Raw genomic sequence first — 11,115 nt, forward strand, 5'->3', positions numbered from 1 at the left:
AGAAATGATATTGTTACTTGCTAGACATAACAAAAGTAGAGCCCCAAGTACCTACAACCTCGAATAACCCATTGATCTCACTTAGGCACAAAAATTAATGACCTTACGTTATTCAGTAGCAGCTTCCTAAATTGCTATCAAAGCCTAACACACTATCAAAAGTATCAATGACATGAGCACTATACAACTTGCTAAAAAATCCACTCAGCTCTTGCAGCCAAGGAACAACAGTGCGTCAAATAATATCTAGAGAGCACCACATTAGATCCCTTGGACATAATCGATCAATTAAACAACCTAAAACACTTCAATCACCAAATGAAATGCTCTCAATTTTTGCAAGATTAAGCTGCCAAAACTTAGTCTCTTTAGGCCCATGCTCCTCAATCAACATTCATAATAAGAGCTCTTAATATATCGATTTAGTACTAGTTCAACTAACAATTTGAAATTTCATCAATGCAAACCCACTACCCACTTTGTGACCAGAATCAAAACTTTCTAGCCAGAGATATATACTTCCCCATTCTCTTTTGGGAAGTTCCAAAAATGGCAGCATTACTTTTTTGTCTTTGAGTTCTCTCAATCTAATACAACATTTTATGGGCCCCTTCCAAATACCTATTGACTCTCAACAACTCAAGAAAGAATCTAAGTGCAATCATAACAATCATATTTAAATAAGTTCAAAAAAATAAGACAGCTATTTGAATCTCAAAATCCCAGTTCTGCATATAGCATGAAGTAAATTAGATAGTATATCTTCAATTAAACTTCATGGGATAACAAAAAAAGTAACAGAAAGCCCCTGAAACAACGCTTCAAGAGACATCACCAGCAGCACTTTTTATTGACTTAAGATCAAAGATTTCTATCCAATAGCCATCAGGATCCTTTATAAATGCGATCCCTTTCATTTTGCCTGCAAAATATTCACCACAAGAGAAGTGAGAAACCTACTCACTATTCAAAGTATCATAGCTGATCCTAGTGTAGTACCAACAGACACCATTCTCAATATATTACCCACATTACTATTTACAACATACAAAGTATTCAACCTTAAAAGATCAGATTTTGACAAACACAAGCGCAGGGCTTTCTTTTTTCTTAACATATAATCATATATTACACATGAAAAGGTGGCCAGCAATTCAGGTTATTTTCCTCAAACAAAATATGATAATTATAAGATGATCAAATTTATGAAATAAAAGACCCACCATCATCAGGCTTCTTTACAAACTCCACACCCAACTGTTCAAATCTCTCGCATGCCTTGTAAGTGTCATCAACGGTTATTCCTATGTGCCCTGTGAGCAAATACACATAAGATTGTTGCTAAGAACTTAACAGACATAAATCAAAGCTGAATGCATCAGGATAGACCGATAGAAAGAGCTACGAAAAAATGAGGCCAGTAAATGGAGAAGAAAATTGGTCGGAAACAGGGCAGAGTGGTAGATCCAAAAATTTTGAAATGGGCAGGATATAAATAACAAGAGAAAACAGATTTAAGGTTATTTTTATTATTTTTTTGCCACAATGAGGCCAAGGACCCCAAAACAATAAGGAATTCTGTTCTTAACATTAACCAACCATATATACAAATTATGATCACAACCATAATCAACCAACCACAACCTAAACTATTGACTGTACCTTCAGAAAAGCGAAGAATAGGAGAAATCCCCCTCACCACATTTCCTTAGTTCTTATTTCTTAATTTAGGGAAATATATGCAGTGATAGTATATTAGTTTAGTTAAACTGTTAAGAGTTAAAAGTGGAAATTCTTAATCATTATCAATCATTCGAACTTTTTATATTATCACTTACGTTTACATAGTGAACAAGGATTTGCCCTTAATTTAAAGAGTGACAAGTGCACCAAAAAAATTTAGCAAACATAGTTTTTGTATGAACGGTCTCATAGGGGCTTCAAATTGATAACTACCATTAACACTAGTCAGAGTTTGCCCCAATAAAGAAAAAATCCTCATGATAAGTTGTATGATAAGTTTTGTGCTAACAATTAATGTATAAAGAGACTCAAGACGCACAAAAGTAACAGGGATTTCATTGCGCCTTAGGTCATTGAAATGACGCACACTACACAAAAAGGAGAAGATGATTTTGGAAAAAAAAAAAGGTTGAGAGCCTCTAGTGTGCCAAATAAAATTGGTCTCACCCAGACCAACAAAGGTGTACGACCAAGTCTCCTTGCCCCTAGCCATGCCTTTTTATACACTGCGTCTTAGGAAACTTGTTGTCCACTAGATTTTTGCGTTTAGATACGAAAGTTATAAATTAAAAAAAAAACACACACACACACAATTTCTGTCCTTCTTACATTGACCATCACTTCATCACTAAAAAATTGTACCAAAAAAGGTAGAATGAACTCAAGTCATTAATTATGCCTCGGTAAATTCTCATGTACATTGACCTTCATCAGTCTAAGAAAGTAAAATTAAATATAAGGCTAATAAAAACTTCATCATGACAAAAACACATTTTTTTTGAATTAATCACCTGGGACAAAGTAGCTTCACTTTTAATTCTTTTTCTTAGGGAAAACATTGTCTATTTGAAGTTTGAAACTATAACTTCACAAGTTCAAAAAATATCTTACATAAGAAGCTGTCAAACTACTATTTTAAGCATAGAAGCCAGAGTAGTTGACTTCTAATGCGGTGCACAAATTAACCGAATGACCAAATTGTCAAGCAAACTAGAGCCCTGAGAGTCTGACTCTGGTGATAGAGATTGTGGAGCTTAAGAGTGGTCTTGCTGATCCCTAATTAATACCAAGCATAAATCTACGAATTTTGTGGTTAACAAGAGGTGGTCTTATCTATATGGAAAATTCAGATTAACATTACATCACACAGAACCGCCTAGAAAACATCTAGAAACCTTACATGTAAGCTTCCCCAGTACATATTATTCACCATTGAGAAAATGTGTTTGGTTATTTCTATTATAATATGCACAAAGAGTTTGTCTCCAACAATAGCTTGTACTAAGCTACTAATCTACACAACTTACCAACCTCATTACAACCAATCCTACTTGACAAATTATTTAAACGTTTTCTTTTTCCCTCATATATGACATCAACATAAAAACAACTTTCTTTATGGGATAAAAGAATTGTTTCTCAGGAAGAGCAGATGGAGGTTGACATCATTTTATAAACTTTCTATTAAAGTTATACCACAATGCTATAGCAATACATGAATCATACTGGCAACTCATCTTGTTCCAGTTCTCCAAAACAAAACAAAACAAAAAAGGCAAGAATAACTACAGCCGGCAGAGTAGAATAAAATAAATCCACAAGGATTCAAATATTTGTATCTCAGTCAAGAAACAAGACAAACTCTTAAGGGAAAAATATCATACCAAAGCCACGAGGCTCCGAGTTTCCATTGTGATAACCTTTGAATTCAGGATCACTCTCTGTGCCCCAGTTGCTGAGAAGTATACCGACATGTTAGAGGTAAAAAGTAGAGCAACAGTAGTAGCAAGCGATTGGTTACGAAGAATCATCAATCACAACATATAGCACTCACTGAGTAAGTTCAACTGTAGCTTTCTTACTGAAGGTCCAAACAGTTCGGTCTAATGGATCACTAGGAGCTGAAGAAGGATCCTACAGCAAGAAAATCAAACATCAATACAGCTCATTGACTGAATTCAAGAATTTTGCTCTAAGATGAAAATGGTTCTCACTCAAGTTCCCTCCTAAATGTAAGTACCTTCAATATTGTGTCATCAAAGAGAAAATAGTTCGGGTGAAGAAAAGAAAATCAAGGTATTATTCATAGAAAATTATCCCCAATTACCCACTTTCATTTCCCCGTCAGACATATTTTATGATAGAGCTAAGCCAAAGCAGTGGGTTCTAAAAAGGCTTACAGAGGCCTTCCTGTGAGAAAGAGATATAAGAACCAGCTTTATTGCTTCAGCTTCTACTTATTTAGATATCTTGGTGTTTTACTGAGGCCCTTTTCATACAAGTCTTTTCTATGTTATTTGATCATGCCACCATAATAATTCTTCTTTTTGGTATCAAATCAATATGAAAGGCCAACATCCCGCTTTAGGTGGGAGCTTTTGAGTATGGTTGTAGGACTAATTCCAAAAATGCTCCAAAATGAAGAAGTTTAGCTATCTAACCGAACGTTCATTTCTTCTAAGACTACACTATTCTTAAGAAGTTGTTTTCTTTGCATATTTTTTTTTGGGAGCAAAAGCACTTTGTGAGGTCCAGATGAGCTGGAAAGAAAGGGTTTCAACGACACAATGAATCTACAACAGTCATGAAGTGTGTAGCAAGAAAGAAATTTACCTAACTACTTGCACTTAGGAGCCACCTTATCAAGCGATTTGCTTGCTATGGATAAAACTAATTTTTTTTATGGGCTAAGGCTTTTGGTGTTTTATCAGAGTTAATTGCACATATCCAAATAGACTAGTAAGTCCTAGTTTGTAATCTCTCATTTAAAGGTAAGAAAAGGATAGTATAAACAAACAAACAGAACGCATAAAGCTAAAATAAACTAAGGCTATGTTCACTTCACCTTACAAAAATAACATTCTGTAAAAATAAAAATAGAACACAAAGCTGAAGTAGATTAAGGCCATGTTCACTTCACCTTATAAAAATAATATTCAATAAAATAGTTTCACAATAAATTCAATTTAGTAAAAATTAGTAACCTTAAAGAAGAAATATAATAGAAAATAAGTAAAAATAATTTTAGTTTAGTTCATTTTAGTATAATTAATTTTAGTTTAGTAAAAATAATTTAAGTTCAACAAAAATTTCAATTCAGTAAAAATGGGACTAGCTGAATAAATAAACAAGGCATAGAACATTAATTTAGTCCTTCATCTCAGATTATTGGCAATTTTACTCGAAACTAAGGAAAACACTAAATGGCAAGCTGCAAATTACTTTAGTCAAAGATAGGCATCCCTATTACCTCATATCCCATGAAGTACAAGCTAAATTTCATCTCAGCAAAATCCAATCTCTTCAGAAGTCTGCAAAAATAGTACATACACTTTTAATGTTGGTAAAAACAATTTTATAAGCCTAGATTGAAATCTGTTTAAGTCTACAAATTGACAAATGGCAAAAATAAATAAGGGGTTAAAAACCCACAAGCAAAGAAGCTTAAGCAATACTAGTAAAAAATGAGGCAATCCAAGAAATTTTAAATTTAAGATTCGATTAACTAAATAAACTATCGCCACCAATATACTTGATCCAAAATGTTCCACCTGTCAGTATATAATCAAAAGAAAAAAGATCAAAACAACCAAAACTTCTAATCTAATTAATGATGTTTGGATTGCTTACAAGTTGCAACCATTCCAGACTAATAATTTGTCATAAGCTAAAAGATTGTGCACAATTATTGTCACTCGCTCAACCTGAGTTAATGATATTTTCTAACCCCAAAACAAAACTAACTAGTTTACAGTGTAGGTGTAAGGCAATATAATTTGCATAACTACCTACATTAATATGTTTGTTTACACAGGAGCAGGTGTTGTTCTTACTTTGTGATTCCTGACACACCTAATAACCAATAAGCAACTAGGCATTATTCATCTGCAACGCTAATTCATCTCAATTGCAATGTCATAAATCATAATGGTTCACTCTTTCTCCGTCATATTTATACCTACCCTAACCGTCCTCTAAATCCTCCATCCATTTTCATCTATTCGCCCCCCCCCCCCCCGGAATCTCTGTCCTACCCTTATCAATCTCCTTCACAACCTGACACCAAAATTGAAAAAAGGATACAGGTAACATTGGAAGGTGTCTTTACTAAATCCCAGGAAAACAAAATTCATGAGGCCAAAAATCCTGAAATACAGAAGGAGCTTACTTAAACATATTCACTTTTTGGATTTTAAGCTAGAAATCAAACAGGTTCTGTACTATGTTCATCATATTATTCATGAACAGGACAACAATCAAACTAGAACATTTCCAGTACATATGGCTCTCTACACAAAGGATGGTCATTATTCTCTTAGAATTGGACATCATTTTGGCAGCTGGAGGAACTTGCACAGCAGTATGACTTCTATTACGGCTAGTAACAGTGCCCTGGAAGATATGGGATGCACAGGTGCCCTCGAAAGGTAGGTCTATCTTTATCTAAACGCTTTGCAAAGGAGCCTTCCAAACAAGAGGTAACATTAATAAGTATATGTCCAGTGCAAATGCTTTGTGGCAGATGCCATTGCAATCAAGACTGATATTCATACAGTGGGAGACTGCTCTGCTGCAGCCCAAGCATGGGAAGTAGCAAATCTAAAGAACTGCTTACTTACTAGCTAATATGCCTTACTATGAGACTACAACTTGTTGTGCATTTGAAGGGGGACAAGATACCAGATACGGGCATTGTGTTGGAATACTTGTGTGCTTCAAAAGTAATGAATTAGCCCCACCTTGTTGGATGTTTCTATAGTAGTCAACTAGTCATCCTTAAAATAACTACTACTATACTCATACTAATGGTATCTAACTCCATTCCAACCCCCTTCTCATACCCACCTCCATCCCTAAGATACTAAATCCATTCCACCCTAGATTCAGACCCTAACTAGATACAAATCCATTCTAATTTCACACCAAACAAGTTTAGGCGTAGCAAGATATAGGATTCTCAATCCATACCACTATGGTATGGGCCCCCAGCCTCTCAATCCATTCCATTCCAATTTGTTGAGCCAAAAAACCCCTAGAAAATAGTACTCATCTATTTTTTTAATTAAAAAAAATCATGTTTATTCTAATACCATTAATTTTAAAAAATCATGTTTATTCTAATACCATTAATTTTGATTGTAAAACAAAACCAAATAAATAAATAAACAAAAAAAAAACAAAAAATCCTTAATTTTTCAAGTTTATTCTAATGTCATCATCGTATAACATTGATAACTCAAAGTAACAATCAGCAACCAAATGCGGAAGTTCAATAACGATTTAAATCCATAGCATAACATAATTACAATAAAGTTTAACCAAGATATCCATAAAATTCCCAAAACTTTAAATCTTAAGGAGTCGTCCAAGCACACAAATTGCAAAGATTATGGTTAATCAATAATCATCAAGCAAAAGAACTTACGACATGCCTAATACACGAGAGTAGAAATCCAAGCTCACTTTCGGGTCCTTAATTCGAAACATCTGAACAAAAACAAAAACCCAAAAAAAAAAATAGTAAAATTCATAAATTAAACGCAATCACATCACAAATCAAACACAAAATTCACAATGTAAAGATCGAATTATACAGTTTGCTGCATAATATAACCCTTGGTAGCATCATCAGGTGTTGAATGAAGGCCAGGATTGTTAGAAACAGCTTCCTTGGGTTCCGATGATGCTGCCGCCATTGATGAAGTGACTGAGAACGATCGAATTCCACTCCTTTGCTGCAAAAAAAATGAATAATTAAAAAAATAAATAATTAATTAATTAAAAATTGATGGTGAAATTTGAAATGAGGGTTTTGATTTTACAGAAGAATGATGATCCTGATTCAACCTGGGTAAGATTAGAGAGGAGAGAGAAAGAAGATGAAGAAGCTAATTTAGCAGAGAATTGGAAGGTGCTAGGAATTAACGAAGGGGAAATTCGAGAGATGAATATAGAAGAAGTCATTTGACTAATTTGAGTGATAACTGGTAACAGTGTGTGATAGTGGATTCGTGGGTGCCTGGGTGGTTTACCTTGATGATCTCACAATTCACATTCACACCAACATTTTACATCTATTGTTCTCTCTTTTACTTATATATATTGGGTGTTTGGTGCGAGGAAAAGTGATACAGATGTAAGAAGGATAAAAGGATTGGATAAGGATGTGATAGGATAAGATATACTCCGTATTACGGTATTAGGTATTTAGTGTGACTGTGTGAGGGTAATTTTTCTTAAATAAACCTGGTCCACAATAACATTATTGTGGACCAAACTTATCACGTGACTTTACTCAGCTGGCTGAGTTTACTCTCCTCTCCTCTCCTCTCCTATTTTCTTACATATTAATTGCTCCAAATTACCAAATTAATTCTTTCCTTTATTTTGCCAATTACTCTGACACTTTCTCTCTCTTCCCTTCTTCCATTTTCTCTCTCCTCAGCTCGAGTTCTTCAATGGCAAGAACCAGAGGACGTGGTACATTTCAACGAAAACGTGGCCTCCGTTCTTCTGCTACAAAAGTCGACGAACCACAACCTTCAGGTAATCTTCGTTTATATCTTTTTTCTGCAATATTTAGTTGATTAATTGTTGTTTTCTTTAACTGAAATTATTTGGATGAATTTTATATGAATTTTTGTTTGAATTTTGATTCGTAGTGAAGATTTAGGGTTTTGCGAAGCTTGATTGTTATTTCGTTCAATTTTGATTGTTTTTTGTTTTGTGATTCAATTTTATTGATAATGTGTTGTTGTCGATGATTATTTGTGTAAATTTGAACTGGTTATTTGTTGTTTTTCTTTAATTTCAACTATTTGTATGAATTTTTGTTTTAATTTTGTTTTGTGGTGAAGATCTAGGGTTTTGCTATTTTCGATTTTTATTTTCTTTCAATTTTGATTGTTTCCTGTTTTTCATTCAATTTTATTGTTAATGTGTTGTTCTCGATTAAGATTTGTGTAAATTTGAGCTGATTAATTATTGTTTTTGTTTAATTGAACTATTTGCATGAATTTTGTTTTGTACTGAAGATCTAGTGTTTTGTGAGGTTTGAATGTAATTTTGATAGCAATATGTTTCATGTATGATTTGTTAATTGTGCTTTATATAATAATTATAAAAATTGTCAAAGGTTACTATAATATACATTTTGATTTCTTTTGTATACAAATGTTGTCAAAGGCTTGAAGAAGAATACTAGAGCTAAAAAGAAAAAGAATGCTCCTGAACAAGATGTTTCCAGAGAGCTTCATGAGCATCAGGCAACTGGTTCACCTTCGTCTCGGCAAAAGAGAACTCGTGAAGATGAACCTGAACCTAGTGTTCGCGCTACTGCTCTTGTTCGTGTTAAGAGGCAAAGGACAAGAACAAATACAGTTGAAGCTGGTGGTGATGTACCTATGTAAGTAACTTTGTTTACTTTGTAGTGTTCTGAAAAAATTAGATTCAACGTGCATGTTTGTGTGACTTTGCGTTATTATTTCTATTTTGCAGATTGCGACCATTTAAAACTAAATGTAGGCCTTTGCAATTGGTTGACTTGATGTCTAACTTTACTGATGCTCAAATGTCTAACTTTACTGATGCTCAAAAACTTTCTGTGAATGAAATCGGCTTTGGAGGGTTGTTATCATTGAAATTGAAAAGGAGTCCTACTAGTATGTATAGGTGGCAAATTGATTGTTTTGACTATGGTAGCTGCATGTTTTCAATAGACAATAGTAAGGAGTTTGTGGTCACTGAATATGATGTGTATGACGTATTTTGCCTTCCTTTGAACCCTAATAATGTTGAGGAGATACCTCGATCTGCTAATAAAAGTAATCCTGACTTTGTTTTCAAACATAATTGGAGGTTGAATTTTGGGTTGGCAGATGAAAATGACCAAATTCCACTTAATTTGTTAGAGGATAGGATACCTACTTTAGATCAAGGTGGTGATGAGTTTAAGCAACTCTTTGTTATGCATGCAATATCCTCTTTTTTGGCTCCTACTTCTAACCGAACTGCTGATCTTAGGATTGCTAAGGCACTTGATGATGTTGGACAAATTAAAAATTTGAATTGGTGTAAATATGTTCTTGAAAAACTGTGTGAAGGTGTTAAAAGTTACCAAAAAGGAGAAATTCAAAACTGTTGTGGTTGTATTTTGATGTTGGAGATTATTTACTTTCATAGGTTGAGATTTAGGAATGTTGAATAAAGTACTTCTTTACCCTTAATTCAACATTGGAATGATGAGTTGATTAGGGACAGAATTAAGAAGGAAAAGTTGTCGAAAAGTTTTGGTTCAGGGATTTTGCTCTGTGATGTGTATCCTGTTAGTCGTAAGCTGAATTTACAGGATGCTCCCGTGGGTACTACAGCAGGAAGTGTGGGAAATGTTGAAAATGTTAGGGAGGGTAATGATGTAACTGGTACAACTGGTACAATACAGTTTAATCTCCCACCAGGTTCTATGTCAGATCAGGAGATCCATTCATCTGCTATTGATGTAAGGAATTTCTGACTTTTATTCCTCTTTTTTTTTGAAATATTGGATTTGATTTCAATATTTATACATGATTTTTTTAATCTCTTTGCAGCCTGTTCATGAGCATTTTTTGTTCATGAAAAGAGATATGAATGTGATATCTTGTTTTTACAATGACAAGATAAAGGAGATTCTTCTTTCACGCCACAATGAGATCCACAATGCTGCTGGTGTTAATGATTCTCAGGATGATCATTTTTTTTTGGATCCTCAAGTTCAATCTGTGATTGATGAGATCTCTGAACTTGCTATTTGGGTGACAAAAATGCCCGAGGTGTTGGATCAAGTTTCTGCATTTGAGCACAACAAGACAAATGAAGGGAGGGAGGAAAATAGGGGAACTTTACCTGTGATTGGCTTTGAAAATATTATTACAAATGGAAGGTCCAGGTGTTCGATTTCTTTTAATTGGAAATCTGATGAAAGGCTTATTGTTATTTCACACTTTTTGAAGTCAAATAACAAGGAAATGAAGCTATTGGATCCATTAGTCTTAGAGATTGTTGAATATTGCATTATCAATGATTCTTGTTTGCCTCCTAAGTAAGTAAGCTTTTACTTGATTACATTGTTTTTCTTTTATTTTTTTATTTATTTATGAAACACTTTTTTAATTCTTATTTTATATTCTTTGACACGGTGAACTATTGGTATGCTTTCATGAAAATCATTTGATTCAAAGGCAAGAGTTTTACACATTAGGAGAGCCTTCTGAAATCATGAGCAGTAGTATTTTGGATTGCTAGGCGTTGCTTCTAAATGAAAATCAGAAATTTGTTAAGGATGGACCTCGAAAATTGTACTTTGGTTCTTCAATTAGTGTGAGTTTTTTTTAT

General features: G+C 33.9%; 1 protein-coding gene across 3 annotated transcripts; it reads right to left on the reverse strand.

The window, feature by feature from the left end:
* Positions 1-652: 652 nt before the first annotated feature.
* Positions 653-7,860, reverse strand: LOC110730918 (lactoylglutathione lyase). Of its 3 annotated transcripts, none has more exons than XM_021910751.1 (8): positions 7,776-7,860; positions 7,338-7,478; positions 7,169-7,230; positions 4,994-5,054; positions 3,578-3,657; positions 3,408-3,478; positions 1,224-1,313; positions 653-922 (listed from the first exon to the last, which is right to left on the reverse strand). In XM_021910751.1, the coding sequence occupies exons 2-8, from the start codon at positions 7,437-7,439 to the stop codon at positions 822-824; spliced, it is 567 nt and encodes a 188-aa protein (XP_021766443.1). In that variant the 5' UTR covers positions 7,440-7,478; positions 7,776-7,860; the 3' UTR covers positions 653-821. The 3 variants fall into 3 exon arrangements, with proteins under 3 accessions (XP_021766443.1, XP_021766440.1, XP_021766442.1); XM_021910748.1 differs by lacking the exon at positions 7,776-7,860 and adding an exon at positions 7,591-7,759; XM_021910750.1 differs by lacking the exon at positions 7,776-7,860 and adding an exon at positions 7,566-7,709.
* Between the last annotated feature and the right edge of the window lie 3,255 nt (positions 7,861-11,115).

Source organism: Chenopodium quinoa, unplaced genomic scaffold (genome assembly GCF_001683475.1).
Source record: "Chenopodium quinoa cultivar QQ74 unplaced genomic scaffold, ASM168347v1, whole genome shotgun sequence".
Taxonomy (NCBI): domain Eukaryota; kingdom Viridiplantae; phylum Streptophyta; class Magnoliopsida; order Caryophyllales; family Amaranthaceae; genus Chenopodium; species Chenopodium quinoa.